The sequence below is a fragment of the Pholcus phalangioides genome, unplaced genomic scaffold (assembly GCF_987345545.1).
Source record: "Pholcus phalangioides strain wild (caught in Gottingen) unplaced genomic scaffold, Ppha-v1.0 ptg000003l_1, whole genome shotgun sequence".
Taxonomy (NCBI): domain Eukaryota; kingdom Metazoa; phylum Arthropoda; class Arachnida; order Araneae; family Pholcidae; genus Pholcus; species Pholcus phalangioides.
Window position 1 is genome coordinate 2,208,203 of NW_028301596.1, and position 17,927 is coordinate 2,226,129.

General features: G+C 42.4%; 1 protein-coding gene across 1 annotated transcript; it reads right to left on the bottom strand.

The window, feature by feature from the left end:
* Positions 1–2,166: 2,166 nt before the first annotated feature.
* On the bottom strand, positions 2,167–2,520 carry LOC149087885 (heat shock protein 27-like). Its single transcript, XM_089247366.1, has one exon. It carries the CDS (start codon positions 2,518–2,520, stop codon positions 2,167–2,169), a length of 354 nt encoding a protein of 117 aa, XP_089103492.1.
* Positions 2,521–17,927: the final 15,407 nt, after the last annotated feature.

Sequence of the window (17,927 nt, forward strand, 5' to 3'; positions counted from 1 at the left end):
TTGTATATAAAATTCAGAAAGAGAGCAAATTCAACTGCCTTTGCGGGGAATCGAACCCACATCCTTTCACTTTCCGGGTGAACGCACCAGACTACAAAGGAACCGAATCTCTCAATCTTTCGTTCAGTGCACACGAGCTCCAAGGAAATATTGAGATATTAGTTGCCTCTGTAGTCTAGTGGTCTAGGATGTTCACCCGGAAAGGGAAAGGACGTTGGTTCGATTCCCCGCAAAGTCAGTTAAATTCTTTCTCTCTTTCCAAAAATTCATCTTCGCAACAGTCAGTTGTTAAAAACCATCATATGGTAGCGGCGAGTGACGCGACATCCCTATATATGTATATATTTCTTTCTTTCTTTTTTAACGATTAGACATCACAAGCAGGAGCGTAAGCAGGATCGACATTTGGAGGGAGCACAAAATTCTTGGAAGGGGCCTAAAAATTTTCTTCACGAGAACAGTATCTCCGCCTTCCGCGTACGCCTCTCACAAGAACAAAAAACTTGTTTTGCCACTCCAAAATGGAGAATGATTGGTCCACTTACCTTTGTAGGCGACATGCTTCTTTCCAATGCAAAGCGTACACCCTCCCAAAGGTATAGGCCCATATCCTGCGTACGTTCCTGCTTGCGTGTATACTCGTGTAATCTCTTTGTAAAGTATTCTCATTATGAACTCACGTTGTAGTGTGTTGTTAATTCTCCAAGGGCGTCCAATTCTTATTGGGTGTTTGTGCGGAACCCGCAGATACTGAAGCCTTGCCCATAGACATGGATTTTTATTGAGGCCCAGGTCAGAATTTTTCCTCAACCTTTCCAATATAGTAAATAAAAATTATAATTATATTCATCGAGGGCACCTGGGATGGAGTATCATAACAAAGAAATGAAGCAATGATTTTCCCATAAACACGGCCTGACGCAGATCAGTCAGGGGCACATTTTTGGAATAAAATTATATCGAAGGTGGTAATGCGAGCCTATGAATCTCCAAATAATTTGCCGTAATACTTTTATGGTAGTGCCGAAGTGCCTAGAGATCGACCAGGGATGGCATGAAAACAAAAAGTTTAGGAATTGCCTCATCTAAACCTTGTGTTAGAAAAACCGTAATTTTTCAGGCCCTCTCCGAATGAGCCACACTGTTCTATTATTTTGATTAAACGAGATTTTGTTCAATCCGAACCTGTACAGCAAGGTTAGGTCAAGCAACAGAAGTCCCTGCTGGATGAAGTGCCCTATTACTATGAGTCGGGTATCCCCATGAACATGCACGAAGATCTCAACGAGAAGTATAATTGGGTAATAAGGTACGCATGGTCCCACATTGTATTGCGGGGGGGGGGGAGCCTAGACCAGGGTCTTTTGTGAGCCTCCTAATTATATTCTTCATGGTCTCCACTATAGCGAATTTATAGTGTGAAAACGAATCGTCTCGGGTTAGAACCCTGTCAGCCTCCACCCTTGTGGGAGTCATGAAAGCAAGGGGTCATAAAGGTGGTGGTTTATAACTCCAAAAGAGCCACGATAAACAGCCTCCGCTTCCCGGTAACAGGGTCTTCCAGAACTCTACCACCAAAATTATAGTGGTGATAGTACGGGTCAAGAAATTGCCGCAGTGACATCTATGGTCGCAAATGACTTTTTTGTTTGGCGTATATTAACATGAGACTTGAGGCATTTTGATGTCAAAAAACGAGAAAGAAGTTCCTTACGTAACCTTGAGAGGGCAAAATATTTTCCCTACACACACCGCTGTTGAAGAGAAAAGAGTACAATTATTGTTTTTTATTTCGCTCCACAATTGCTTTTGACTAGAAAGGGAAAAAAATTATCCCTGTCTCTCTCTCCTCATGATGTTAGCAAGATTGCCATATTCTGGCGACTTCTGAAGTTTGGGGATCCACGTATCCTCCAAGTAAGTGGATTGTGACCCTTGGTTCCATTGAAAAAAAAAATTTTCTTCACGTGAACTATCACCCTTTTCGTCTTCAGGGTTCTAGGACACCGTATATACGTAAACGTCGTAGTAAAGTGGTGCCACCTGAACATTTGGCAACATACAATTTTTTTTTCCTATATGTATGCAATCTACAACATGGCCTGACTGACACAAGCCATTTATTTGTCATATCTCGCTTTAAGCAACAGATCGCACATTCGGAATTCACTTGGGTGGGGCCGATATCACCAGGAAGCCGTCCTCGGAGATGTCCGACACCACATCTTCGGCTCTTATTCCTTCCGGCAGGAAGTAAACCTTGCTGAACTCGCGCTGGATTGTATCCCCGTTCTGGTCGATCTCGACGTGAGTCGCTTTCACGACCACCTGTCGAAACTCGGCCGTCACCGACACCTCGTGCTCCAGGTACGGCGAGACGTCTATCCTGGCACGGAAACCATCCTCCAGGTCGACGGTCATCTCGTCTTTCTGCAGTTCGTGTCGACCCAGGTCGCATCTCAGAGGCATGACGACACCCTCCTGCGACTTCAATTTTGAACGATCCTCGCTAACCTCCATCTTTCTTTTGTTTTCCTGTACTGTTTCTGTGACTCGCCGAGTTGGAATGAGCAAATTCTAAAGTTGAAACTGGCCCATTATTTTTATAGTAACTTACACCTGACTCTCTAAACTACACCTAAACTTTGATATGAAAATTTCTCGGGGTTGGAATTTTAATCGCTGCTAGAAACTCTACCCTTTGAAACGGCTAAAACCCGCAAGATTAACAACAACAAGAAATGAAATTTGTTTGCATATTAAAAAACAACTTTAAAGAGTTATCTTAAACAACCTGCAATATAATTAGCAATATATATCACGAGTTTAATGTCTCGTGAGTAATTTTGTAGTTTTGGTTTTTTTTTCTCGCACACACATTTAATCTTGAAGGCGCCATTTTTCAAACACATTTGGAAAATTCTGAAAGTTTTAGCCAAAACTTTATTACCAAGAGAAAAATATTCCGTGGCGCCATTAAGATTGAAACATCAGTGTTTATTTATTTTTTTTAGCTCGCAATTAAAAGACGGGTTGGTAGTGAAATGACTGCCGATATACGAGCCTCCTAGCGGCCGTAAAAATCAACGAATGCGAATGAAATTCGAGGTATGGGTGGTTCTCAAAGTACTGTGTGCGCTCGAGAATGAAGAGAAAAATAAGACCGTAGCTCTCACATTTCCAACAACATTTCGAAAAACACTCACTCTTATGCATTGCTAAGTGATCAGCGAGACGCTTACGTACGGGAGGAGGGGGGGGGGGGGTGGCATGAATCTCCCCTCCCAAGCCGACCAAAAATTATAAGAAAAAAAACGGCAGTGAAATTTCGCTAATATATATACGATACTCCATATAACGATAAATCCCTCTACAACTATATTTTTTTTTCAAATCTTGTTTGGAATTAACTATTGTCTAAAGTTAAACTCCTCTCGATACAGCGATATCCTTTACTACGATCAATCCCTCTGTAACGATATTTTCTAGGAGAAGTTTGAATATTTGGCTAAAAAACCGTTTTGAATTCAACTTTAACTTCGTCACTTGTTTTCTTTCTTCTGAAGGCGTCTCATAACATCGATATTTTGCACTAAAGGATCACCTTTCTCGATTATGTGATTTATAACTGTGATTTATTTGCCACTATCATCATTTTTCGATCACAAATTTTATACTTGTTTACTGGTGATGTGCATAATGTCTATGTATATATGTCTTGTTCAAGCTCAATAAATGGTTAGGCTCCTCGGAGGCACCTGAGTTCTCCCCTGGGACAATTCGCTTACATCACCGAGTGTGACAGAGCCTGCAGATCTCTCGGTTCCTATCACCGAAAGCGCTAAGGAAGTAATTGGGGGTATTGCTTTTAGTATTTGCTTATTGGTAATTTCTTTTATAATGACGCGATCTTCACGTATTCCTAAGAGATCAGCATGATCCGTCCAGCGCATTTGTTAGTAGACATCCATGCCCGAACTCAGACCTGCACAGTCAGAAGCTAGTTCCCTAACCACTCGACTTCCAGGCGGAATTGATATTGGTATACTTTCTGCGCATGGCACAAGAGTGCAATGCGGCAAACTTCCTTACAGAAGAAATGCATCTAAGTGAATTCCATTACTCTCTAAACAAATCGGTTACGATGTTGTGCTGCGAATAAATAGAAACACTTCCGATTTACCCGGAAGCCTTCCGATTTTTCAGCCTTATTAAAATCTTCCGGTCGGAAATCAGATTCTTCCGATTTTTCGTATCTTCATAGAAAAATCCCTGTAAGCCCTCAAATTGTGCTTTGTTTTGAATAGAAAATCCTTAAAGAAAATACTCTTCCAGTCCCTACAATTTCGGACTGACCCCGATTTCTCAGGAAAAATATGGAGAATGGGGATTTCAAGTACGAAAAATCGGTAATTGTCGTCAAGTATGATGCCAAAAGCAAACTGGCCAATTATTGCTAAAAAAATCAGGACGGTAAAAAATTCGTCCCGGAGAAACGGGATTTATGTATGCTCTGACCCGTTGAAATTTAAAAAAGTCCCCGGAGTTTTCTCTTTTATTTGTGTGACGTGTTTTCTTTGATGCGGAGTATGCCATCACGTGATAAAGTACAAATTTTTCAAGTCTGTGAATTGGCACCTATGAATACATAACAGCGCATTTTCTAGTGATATTAACAATAAAAGATGACAGTGGCTTCTCGATGTAACGATAATCCCTCTACAACGATATTTTTTCTTGGTCCGCAGAATATCGTTATATCGAGTTTCATTGAAATACATCGGAAGAACATGTCTTTTAAATGCTATTTTAACCAATTTCTGTTAATTTAAATGCTTTTTGAAGGGTGATAACAAGAGCCCAGTGCATTTACATACTTTGAATAAATTTGCATATTTCGTTTTTTTTAGCAAATGCATAAAATAAAAGTATTTTCAAAATAATCGCATATTTTTAAAGGTTTATTAAAGGCTCTATCACTTTTTTCATATAATTTTCCAAATATTGCTCATAATATTTCTATAACGTCACTTTTTTCCGCGCAGATGGGATTTACTAATTACATCCCTCATACTAAATTAACACTAATTAAATAGTACTAATTTTACAGCATAAAGCACGTTTTGGTAGTATAAAAGCGTTAGATGTTTTCGTTAATTTTCAAGAATGCTAAGTCGCCAAATTGATGCTCACTGTACGGATTTGGCATCCCCCAGACCCAATCTGCAACATTAATTTACTCCTCTCCTATAATGCAATTCCGTAGCTACTTTTTTTTCACAGAACATATTTTGAGCCATGTACTAACACCTGTAAAATTTTCGTCGAATTCTATGAGTTTTGCTTGGGAGCGTTTCTTTGTGTGTGCCGCGGGTCACTTGAGTGATCTGGAACTGTGCCGCGGGTCAATCAAGTGATCTGCAAACATGTCGTGGTCACTCAAGTAATCTGAAAATGTGCCGCGGATCACTCAAGTAATCTGAAAATGTGCCGCGGATCACTCAAGTAATCTGGGAATACGTCACAGGGGGCTACTCAAGGGATGGTGCACTGCAGCACGGGACACTTAAGTGATCTGGGAATGTGGCACTTTGTATGTTTCACAAAATTAGGTTTGAGAGAGGTCGCGGTCACATAAAAATAACTCCGAGGACCACATTTCTCCCACGGGCAATGATTTGAGTATGTACTTCTTGAAAGGGTCGTATTTGATACCAAATTACTTACTCCTTGGGGCAGTAATTATCTGTGTGCGACGCGGCTCCCAGTGACGTTACAAAATTTTGCCAGGGGCGTTGAGTTTAGCCGAGAATATCAATATGCGCCAACTGAAAAGAGTTTGGAACGAACTAGAGAGCTTGCCCGATTCATATATAGCGTTTATTTTCATAAAGGCACCGCAGGACAAGGTAGCCACGATCATTGAAAATTTTGAAAATCACTGCACCTCAGCGATTCATTATAAATGATGTATGAAAGCTAAATTGCTCATTAGAGAAGAGTTTCCCAGAACGAGTGCTACAATCTTCCTGGGGGGGGGGGGTAGAGAAAGCTACTGGCATAGCATACTTTATATTCACGCATTCTACTTATTATAGCATGGTTATTCGAAGTTCCCCCCCCCCGTTATAACGAACTCTGAGAGACCTAAAATTTCACTCATTATATGCGGTGCCTAAAAGGTTTAGATGTAACAGTTTGGACTAGTGTACTGCCATTTTGTTGACACTTTAGAAGATTTTGGCGACAATTCGATTTTGTACTTTGCCATCGTAGCTCGCCATTGAATCAAGTTATCCTGATAGAGATGTGACACCACCTCTATAGGGTCTTTTTCGCAAAATCAAATTGTGGCCAATTTCAAATTTTCATCGAATATCTACTTCGACGAACGCTGATTTGAGTGATGCATTGCGAACCCCCAAACGGCTAAATTTCTCCTGAGTTAGAACACTGATGATATGGTTTATTGTAAGCTTTTCGAAAGCAGGTAGAATGAACGGGTTTTTGATAAATTTGGCCGATTGTAGCTAGAAGGGTGTTTGCAGAATCGGGGATTAAAAATTTTGGCAACAATTCTATTTTGAACTTCGCCAATATTTCAGCGCTTTGTGGCTCAGCATTAATCCAAATATTCTGATGAACATTAGTGAGACTTTATAGGACTTTTCTTGCTTTTTCCAAAGATGTGCTTAGTTCGCGTGTAGGTCTTTGAGAAACTTCACAAATTTGGGTTTTTCCAGACTTGAGAGATGAATCTCTCTTCCATAATCTATTTCCCACTATAACTTGAAAACGGTTCTGTTCTGGAACTGCGCTGCAGGTCACTTACCGTGATCTCCTTCACCAAACACCAACTCTGGTCATATCGCTATATTGCAATTTACTGCCACTAATGAAATGGGTTGGAAATGAAGGGGCTATCTATCTCTCTTCGTGGCCACCTCAAGCTCGTTGGGGAAAATATCTTACCTATATTCTCTCTCGAGTTTGAACCTGGGACCGTGACGGCAACCTATACTGCGGTCAGGGCCGTAACTAGGATTTTTGCCGCCCGTGGCAAACATGATTCAGCCGCCTCCACACCTTTAAAATTATATGGTTTTGTAACGGTGTTCTTTGTTGACACCTTAAACTGTCCCCCCCCCCTGTTAGGGCCCTGCCGTAGTAGACGAGCATCTTACCACAGCACACTCTCTCTCTCTCCATCGCTTCTCTCACTCACTACTTCACCAAACACCATCTCTGGCCATATTGCAATTTACTGCCATTAACGAGATGGGTTGGAAATGAAGGCGCGCCTGAAGTTCGTTAGGGAAAATATCCTATCTATATTCTCCCTCGGGCTCGAGGACCGTGACAGCAATCTTCACGGTGGTAGACGAGCATCTTACCACCACGCTACTCGCGCGCTTCACTCACTTACACGCCTAAGTCTGTCACCGAGTTTATTTTTGCAAAATTAGACGGGATCGCGGATTAGATGACTCCGAGGGGACACATTTGGCCATGGGTTGAGCATGCAGACAGTGAAAACACAAGATGCAATCAAACACATTGAACTTATTTGAATATATTCAAATAAATTCAATGGATATTTTGCATGTGTTGATGGGGTGGGGCTTTTTTTAGGAGTCTCAATTATGCGCCTTACGTATTTATACAAACGTTTTAACCCTGGTCTCTTGAACGTCGTATAAACGACGTTCCAATATCATTCTAAAAGGAGGTTCGTAGATTTCATCTTATCGTAGTACAAAGGTTCCTTGGGACTGACTCAGAAAATCTGAACACCCATGCTTTCCCTGATTAACGGAAAATACGCGGGCATCCTTTATTTTGCTACGTAACGTGACTGTAGTACAAGCATTTCAGTATTTTGTGTAAATGCTTCAAATAGAAGTGAGTTTCAAATGTTTTTATTTTATTAAGGAAAAACTACAGTTACACTATTATAGTAGCCTGAAAAGCAGTAAAATTTTCCAATTGTCTATTTTTCTGAGTCTGATTTGGATCAAGTAGGCGTGAGGTCGAGTTATCCTCTTCGCGTGTCATCTTGGAAAGTCTCATCACGCCCTCTGATTTGACCAGCCTCTCCTCGCTGTCAGAACCTTGTCATACGTTCGGGTCGGTCCTGACCTGGTCTGTCATCCGATCGTCTCATGTCCTGCCTAGGTCGACTGGAGAAGCGAGCTATATGAGGCAGATGGTTATCAATCGGAGCTCGCCCCGGCCGCGGAAGTTGCTCCTCTGTGTGGGTACCGTCGATCTGAACTTGAGGTGGTGGTGGTGGGGACGCTAGTGTTTCTTCGTTTGTAGACACTGGGGAGTTGTGTGCCCCCGGGATCAGATAGTACGGAAGATGACCCTGGTCGCGCGAAATCGTGTCCGTAGTGGTAAATTGCGGGATGTTAGTCACGGGGCTGTAGTGGTCAACGTGTTGGGTCGTTGGGGGACGATGCAAGTCACGGACGATCCCACGCAATTCTTGCTCGACGGAGACGTCATTCGAGGTCATCGATGGGATCTGGTTGGCATCTGTCCCCGGGCGATCTTGATCACTTTTCTTCAGATGGTTCCTTATTCCGTGCAGCACTAAGTCGTACAGATTCCTCGCCACGGCTTGCGCAGGCTGATTGTGTGAAGATGTCGTTTGCGTTGCGCAAGAGACCACAGTCGGTTCTTGATCCGTGGACCTCCACAAGACTTGTTCCGACCTACCCGCGTTGCTTGAAGCTGGAAACAATCCTACGGGTGGTGATGGTGCTGCTGCTGCTGCTCGGCTGTACTTCGAATCCTCGTCGTCAGCCGAATTGCTCAACTGGGACTGAGGTATCGCCGGTGCTCTAACGATCAAGTGCTTTTCGGACTGATCCTTTGCCACGGATATGTTATTGATGTCGGTGTACCAGGGCAAGACGAACCTGCGAAAGAAAGCTCGGCTCACGAACGTATGACCATCGAGTGTTTCTTCGTGGCTTGCTTCGATCAAGAGCAGTGAATGCGAGCCTTCTGTAAGGAAAGAAAAGGAGGATTGTCAAACTATGGATAAAAGAGAAATCCATGAACTAGAGAAAGATAACGGTTTCGAACTAACAAATACAAATACAACGCCACAACAGGCAAAATGCCCAACGAGGTGGCTGAGAAAAAGATGCCCATAAAAATATGGATGTCATATATTTCAAAAATACAGCAACCCAATTAAAAATGCAATTAACACAATTAACAATCCACATTGTTTTAAATGTCATGATCCATCAATGGTTAGAATTAACTTGATACACACTCATGTACAAAAATTAAGGGCATTGGAACTGATGAAAAGTCTATTATGTAAGGAGACAGAAAGTGGGAAAATGTTTGGTGATATCGAGGGTTGGAATTTCTCATGCAGGTGGCCGGGGCCGTAATGTTGGGTTCAATTATCCTTCTCCGTCTGTTCGAAAGATGGCTGATGTGTCACGAGTTCATTGAGCGGCCAAAAGCCTGTCTCTGTTAAACACGTCTTTGTCATAGGAACTGGGTGAGAAGATACCTCGAAGACGTGATTATCCTGGCGTTCGTATCATGGATGATCACAACAACAGGTTAACCTCTTTCAAAAAAAAGCGAGATATCTCTCACCAGAGAAGCAATTTTATATATAGAGCTCTCTCATTATCTCTCCCTGTCATCTTTCCTTCCTCTCTCTCATCTCTCGACCCCTTTTTTCCTCTCTCTCTCTCTCTATCTCTCTCTTTCTATCCATATCTCTCCATATGTCTATCTCTCCGCATTGCGATGTTTCGTTGCTGACCCTATGAACGAAATTTCAATTCAATATCAGAATCACTTTTTTTCATTTTCTCCCTCACTACGATTTAACGAGTAAAAAAAAGAATACAGTATCACCTACATACTGTGCATATAGGAAAGGGTGGCTGAAGGGACAGAAAACCTGACCCCATCTTTTTCCTCCCTTTATGTTACGGAGATATCAATTTCTGAGACATATCGCTGATACTTCAACTATGCATCGTCCAAATATGTCACCAGAAGCTCGTACGTAACCTCCTCAGTCTTGCGTTACCTGTCGGAGACATTGAACAGCGCTTTAAAGCTACCACCTAGCTAAATGAAACGCTCGCAGAGACCAAAAAAATTAGTTTCAGGTATTGTAAACATTTAGTAGCAACTACTTCATACTAATCTGTCGGCAAAAACTAATTTTAGGCAGTTTCACAGTTAAAAATAAACGTAAAAATCGTGAAATTCAAAATGACTGTTAGACTGAGGAGATTTTGAATGCAGTCGTCCCTCCGTAGTATTCGCGGGAGTTACGTTCCAGGGGTTAACCGTTCCGCGAATTACCCAAACTCTAAATAATCTGCTTTGTGTGGATGAAGCAGAAGGGAAGATGGGGTCCAGTGACTCAACGGTGTTTCCCGAAATAACTGACAAAAAGACCGCGAATACCGAGAGTATAATATACTCAACGCAATCAAAGCAAAATCATGTCTAGCGAGATGTAGCGGAAACCAAAAAACATGATGTATGGTCAACCAAGGTCTACAGTTCCTTGTTATTATTTCCTTTTTATGTTTTAATTTTCATTATAATTCGATGTTTTCAAATTTGAAATCAAGTGTTGCATATAATGTTTTATAAATGTGGACAACTCGCTTATCCAGGACCGCCCTTTCTAGACGCGGGGGGATAATAATAGAGGGACCAGAAGCGTTATTATAAACTGAAGAGCCAAAAAAACTGGTTTGGCATGCGTATGCAAATAAAGAGATATGGAACCAATCAGAGTAGGGCGCTGTGGTCGGCAACGCCTATATAACACAACAAGTGTCTAGCATAGTTGTTAGATCGATTACTGCTGCTACAATGGTTATCGAGATTTAAGTGAGTTTGAACGTGGTGTCGGCACACGAAAGATGGGACATAGCATCTCCGAGGTAGCGATGAAATTTGGATTTTCACGTGCGACCATTTCACGAGTGTACCGTGAATATCGGGAATCCGGTAAAAAATTAAATCTACGACATCGCTGCGGCCGGAAAAAGATCATGCAAAAACGGGACCAACGAGAATCATTAAACGTGACAGACGTGCAACCCTTCCGCAAATTACTGCAGATTTCAATGCTGGGCCATCAACAAGTGTCAGCGTGCGAACCATTCAACGAAACATCATCGATATGGGCTTTCGGAGCCGAAGGCCCACTCGTGTACCCTTGATGACTGCACGACACAAAGCTTTACGCCTCGCCTGGGCCCGACAACACCGACATTGGACTGTTGAGGACTAGAAACACGTTGCCTGGTCTGACGAGTCTCGGTTCCAATTGCTTCGAGTTGATGGACGTGTACGGGTATGGAGACAACCTCATGAATCCATGGACCCTACATGTCAACAGGGGACTGTTCAAGCTGGTGGAGGCTCTGTGATGGTATGGGGCGTGTGCAGTTGGCGTGATATGGGACCCCTGATACGTACGTCTAGATACGACTCTGACAGGTGACAGGTACGTAAGCATCCTGTCTGATCACCTGCACCCATTCATGTTCATTGTGCATTCCGACGGACTTGGACAATTTCAGCAGGACAATGCGACACCCCACGCGTCCAGAATTGCTACAAAGTGGCTCCAGGAACACTCTTCTGACTTTAGACACTTCCGCTGGCCACCTAAATCCGCAGACATGAACATTATTGAACATATCTGGGATGCCTTGCAACGTGCTGTTCAGAAGAGATCTCCACCCCCCCCCCTCTTACTCTTACGGATTTATGGACAGCCCTGCAGGATTCATGGTGTCAATTACCTCCAGCACTACTTCAGACATTAGTCGAGTCTATGCCACGTCGTGTTGCGGCACTTCTGCGGGCTCGCGGGGGCCCCTACACGATATTAGGCAAGTGCACCAGTTTTTTTGGCTCTTTAGTGTAGTATCGGGCTCCTTCCCCCCCCCCCTTCGCCCCGATTTAATATATTCTGTGGGAGAAGGGGGGAATCGAGAATTCAGAATAATTGAAAGAAATAGTTCAAAAATTGATTAAAATTAAGAATAAATGAAACAACTCCAGAACTGGTGAAATGCCAGAATAAATGAAAGAAATAATTGCAGAATTTTTATTTGAAATTTGAAATTCATTACACACAAAACATATACGACACAACATAAATACTACATACAAAATATGCACATAAAATACAAACACAATATACAGTTACAAGAACATATTACCATTATATAATAGCCCAAGGGATTGCATAATACATCCAGGGCATATTGATATTATATGTATATATGGGGGGTTGACAACAGACCAGATATAGATAATATTCAGTCATCATTGCATTCGTAAGAAGAAAGAGTACGTAATTTTAAAAAAATTACATATAAAACATTATTCAATTGCGTTGATTTTGTTTATTAGTAGTTTCTTAAATTTATGAAAGCAATTCATAAATTCCGAATCATCATTGTAATTGCGGGTCTCCCCAAAATGCGGGGCCTGGTGCGACAGCACCTGCCGCACATCCCTTAAGGGCGGCTCTCTGCGCTTATCGTATAAAGCTATCTTATATGCGCTTATCTCATAAAGCTATCTTATATGCGCTTATCTCATAAAGCTATCTTATATGCGCTTATCTTATATGTTACGGAAGCAGACAGCACCTTCAAAATACGGATGTCTGGTAACCCCCTGTGAATATAGAACTGCCCAAATTGTTATCATCCTTAATTTTTGTGCATGAATGTACTTTGAAGCATTCATATTACACAGGAAATCTGACAAGATTGGGTTCATGAGAACAGAAAATGTCGTCGATAGAACATTATCTTCTAGAATTAGCACGTCAATCATGAGAAAGGGGAGTATGGATATCACACTCGTGCTCGAGAGTACATATTTAATGCGAAAGTATATCGTGTCATAAAAGGGATCGACACAATCTTAGAACTGATTGCTTATTCCGGCTTATAGTAAAGCATTTGAAACGCACTTAAGACTCATAAGTGCTCGAGAGCACATCGAATATTGATTTCAGAAATGTGAACTGAATGGCACCTGCAAAGTGCAGTTGCCGTCTAATGGACACGCTCTGTAAACGAGACATTTTTTCCTTCAGTCTTTAGAGCGCTTTAACCAATCATCACTGAGTTCGAAGAATTAATATACTAATAATATCTGTATTACGGACCAGAGAGCAATACGTATATAACAGGATGTTCTGATGAGTATGCTGATTTCCGTGGATTCCTATTAGAGATCGTCCAGGTGAGCTTTTCGATGTGTAACTGAATATAGAGTCATAATCTATAGATCATCTTGGACTCGCGACTTATAGGTCAACTTGGGTGGTAGTACTTGGGCCCCAGTGAATCAAGCTTGGTCCAGACCCAAGCTTGATTCACTTTGTCTTCCGAGATGGGTCGTACGAATCCACTTAAAGCCAAGGTTTCTTGAGCTATGGATCACGATCCAAATTTGATTCACAGGTTGCACCTAGATAAGTCATACGAATCTACTTACAGTCTGATATAAATACACTTATTGTGTCACTGATTTCACTAATTTTTGAAGAACAAACAGTCTCATGGATCGCAAAGTTGATCTTTTTGTTGATTTTGGGTCGCAACAGAAAAAGGTTAAGAACCCCCCTGCTATAGATCACTAATTAAACTATGGCACTATATTCATAGATCCTCATGCCCTATATTACATATCAAAACGCTTGTCTCAATGATTTTTATCGGAATGCTTGTAGCAACCAACGTTTGGCACCCATATTGGGACAGCCTAGGTATAAAGCCGAGGCCACACTCTTGTCCAGCATAGCCGAATACGTTCCAAGGTTGGTCACAGCCGAGTAGTGTCGCCGCTCCATTATAGAGAAAGTATTGGAAGGCTAGTGAAACAGAACGACCGGGATCTTATAGCTCCCCACCCCAAGTCAAAGGAGCCGCGCTCCTTCCCGATCTTCCAATCCGTAGTCGAAGAACGAAAACAGTCCCAACATGCATTGGCGTATTAGTATTTTTGGAGAGCGTTCTGAAAGCAAATATTCGCGAAGGGACATTGAGCCTGGCTGGGCCAGTATGTAGCCAACCAACCTATGCCTCTGCAGGGGAAAGCAAACATTGGAAGCAAATAATTAGGCCCTAGTGTGTAGGCCCTAGCTAAATTATCGCACAGTTCAATAGAATTGTCTCAACATGTTGCCATCTCATCTTACTCAACGCAAATAGGTAGAAATTGGAAAAGTTAATGATTTTTTTAACAAAATTCTTGAGGAGGAAAATTAGCTTTTCATTATAGATCTCTATAGCTGAAATGGTTCACATGGGCAGGGCCGTCTAAAGAGTTATCAGGTTCCCCCCCCCAAGGCAAAATTTTTCTTGGGCCTCCTTACCTACCCACCTAGAAATGCTAGCCTAGCGATTTGCATGCTTACTCCCGAAATCTTTAATCAGGTCTTATTTCCATGAGCCCCTATTGCACTTGAGGCCCCGGGCCCTGACGGGTGGGTCCATGCGTTAAGACGGAACTGTTCATGGAACATAATTATTGATTAAATAGGACACTCTCCGTTAGCGGACAAAATGGTCCGTTATCGGTCCCACGGGCAGGACCGTCTTAAGAGCATCACGGGCCCCCGGGCCAAGTGATTTTTCTGAGGCCCTACCTGGCAAATTCTTGAAAATTTCAACCACATTCCATTTTTGCAAGGCCTCTTCGTCATTTGAGGCCCCCGGGTGGACCCATGCGTTAAGACGGCACTGCCCATGGGTGTCTTTTATCGAGAGATTACACTGTATCCTGAACGAACGCTATCCATAATCGCATCAAGATAATTTAGAAGCTTTCGTGAAGAGCTTCAGGGCCATTTCAAGTGTCCTGAGCTCCCGGTCAAAGTAATGTATTGAAGAGCCTTGTACCTATTCTCGAAAAATCATAGTACCAGATATCATAGGAACCCCTGAATCCCCCAATACGCTTGAGGCCCGTGTTTGGCGCATGTTATGACGGCCCTGAAGATCTAGCTCAACACAGTAAAGAAAATCAGAAATGTCCATGAGTATAATACATCTGAGCTACTCACTCTTCTCAATGAAGACCTGAACTTCGCCATCGTGGAATCCTTCGATGCACAGCCTCCTGCTGAAAGCGTAGTTGGTATCAGATTTCTCATTGCTGAGTGGACAGCTGGAAATTTTCAATGGGCATATCGATGATGAACTGCCTCCTCCTCCTCCTCCTCCCGATTTGTCTTCACAAACATCGACTTGGAAGTTGTTGGCGCTTTTGGGCGTGGGTGTTTTCTCGAGGTTGCACATGAGGTCATCGAAAGATTCCAAGGCGTCCTTCGTGGCCCGGGTTTGATGGTGACGACCTTTGCCGTGATGCCGGCGAGAGTGACGCAACCGGTTGTCCAAGTGATGTCCCGGAAAGTCGTAAGTGTAGAACCAATCCGAACCGCACACCACGGGCACCAGCAAATTGGAAAGACTCTTCATCAGGAAGTTTGCGCCTAAAGGTGATAATACCAGACCGAAGAAGTAAATCTGATGAATCTGTCTACGAAAGTGTCGTTGCTCTATCCTGATGTGACGGTTGAGTTTTTCTGAATTGGAACTGAGCGTGGCGAATCAGGAACACAAATGGCACGGCAGGAACTCCTGAGCCTTATGAAAACACGAGAACGGCTATGGTCATTTATCGGCTGTCATTTAATCATAAAAATCCCCAACGAAATGTATCTATCTCTCATTACGACCATGCATATATGTTAATGTTAAATAATTGCATTTTTCACACAATTCCCCCCCCCCTACTATGTAAACGCGATTTCGTTTAACGCTCTTGCATAACCTGTAGCAGTTTTCTCTCAAAGTGTGTGTTGCGGCTCCTAAGGACAACTCCAATGGTGGCGAGGGGCATCTGCCCACATTTATTTGTGCCTATTCATGTCGTGAAGTGGTTCTTTTCGAGAAAACTTCAGGCCAACTTCTACCAATTTTCAGAAAAATTGATAACGCGGATAAACAATGACGGGGGACAAGAGAGTCACTATATCAAGGGTGTTCAACCCTTAGGAGATTGCAGTCCATTCAGCTGATTTGAAAACGTGCCACGATCCACTTACTAATTAAGTGATCTGAAACAGCGCCGCAGGTGACTCAAGTAATCTTTAAATGTGCTGCTGGCCACTTGAGTGTTCTGAAACTGTGCCACGGGTCTTTTATATATGACTCTTAAATGCACCGCAAGTCCTTCAAGAGCTTTGGAACTGTGCTGTGGTTCTCCCCTCAAGTGATCTGTGAACATGCCACGTGTACCTCAAATGATCTGTGAACATGCCACGTGTACCTCAAATGATCTGTGAACATGCCTCAAATGATCTGTGAACATGCCACGTGTACCTCAAATGATCTGTGAACATGCCACGTGTACCTCAAATGATCTGTGAACATGCCACGTGTACCTCAAATGATCTGTGAACATGCCACGTGTACCTCAAATGATCTGTAAAAATATGCAGTGATACATATAAGTAGTCTTAAACATCCCCACCGGTCGTTTGAGTGATCTGTGTATGTGGAACCGGACACATAGTACCTCAAAATATGCCGCGGGTCACTCAAGTAAACTCAAGATAGAAGGGCTAGTATTTGTGCGAGAACTGTGACACGCGCAATTTCTAACCACCGATTTCAGACTTACAAAACAAGTGCAAACATGCTTCGGTGTGGCCGAACCCCGACGGATAGGAAACCAAAATTGGGAAAAAATGCACTGTTTATTCAGTTATACAAAAAAAAAATATTTTTCATGCTCGGGCCCATTTTGAAAAAATCAACTTTTTAGCCAGCTTTTCAGTTCAAGTATCCCACTGCGTTACGTTCAGACTAAGAAAAGTTACGACGGTGAGTAAGTATGTACCAAGTGCTCGGAAAATTCACCACCCTACAATTCCCTACTAGGAAAATTCACCAACGATCAAGCGAGTGAGAGTGAGCGACCTAATTAGTGAGTGATCAAGTGATTGAATGTGTAACAGAGTGAGCAACCTAGTGAGTTGATGATATAATGAGTGGCCTAGTGCGTTTATGATAGAATGGATGGCCTAGTGAGTGGGGAAATAAGTGAGCAATCTAGTAAGTGAGTGAGTAATCAAACGACATTTTGAATGAGTGACCTGGTGAGTAAGTGAGTGAGTGACCTCATTCATTCACTCACTCGTTCACTCATTTGCTCACCCGATCATTCATTCATTCGTCCATATTCATTCTCATTCATTCACTTGTTCACCCGATCATTCATTCATTCGTCCATATTCATTCTCATTCATTCACTCGTTCACTTGTTAACCCGAATTCATTCACTCACTCGTTCACTCATTTGCTCACCCGATCATTCATTCATTTGTCCATATTCATTCTCATTCATTCACTCGTTCACTTGTTCACCCGATCATTCATTCTCATTCACTCACTCGTTCACTTGATCATTCATTCATTCCTTCATTCACTCACTCAATCGCTCACTCATCCACCCACTCGTCCACTTGCTCACTCAATCAATTCATTTACTCGTTCATTCACTAGCTCATTTATTCACTCATTCGATCATTCATACACTCATTCACTCGATCATTCGTTCACTCACTCGTCCACTTGCTCACGCAATCAATTCATTCAGAGTCATGTCGAACTTTTGTCGGTGAATTTTCTTAGCGGCAAATTGCTGTCGACTGTTATCGGCGAATTTTCCTAACGATGAATTGCTGGTGGTGAATTTCCCGCACACGATTCGAGAACTTCGCCTAAATAACCTCAACGTGAGAATGACTATTCTGAAAGTAAGAAAAGAAAATTGTAGAGAGATATGCCAGTAAAAATATACATATTTTGCATATGAAACTA

Excerpts from the sequence above, each read along its gene's own strand:
- LOC149087885 (XM_089247366.1), bottom strand. The coding sequence starts at position 2,520 with ATGGAGGTTAGCGAGGATCGTTCAAAATTGAAGTCGCAGGAGGGTGTC.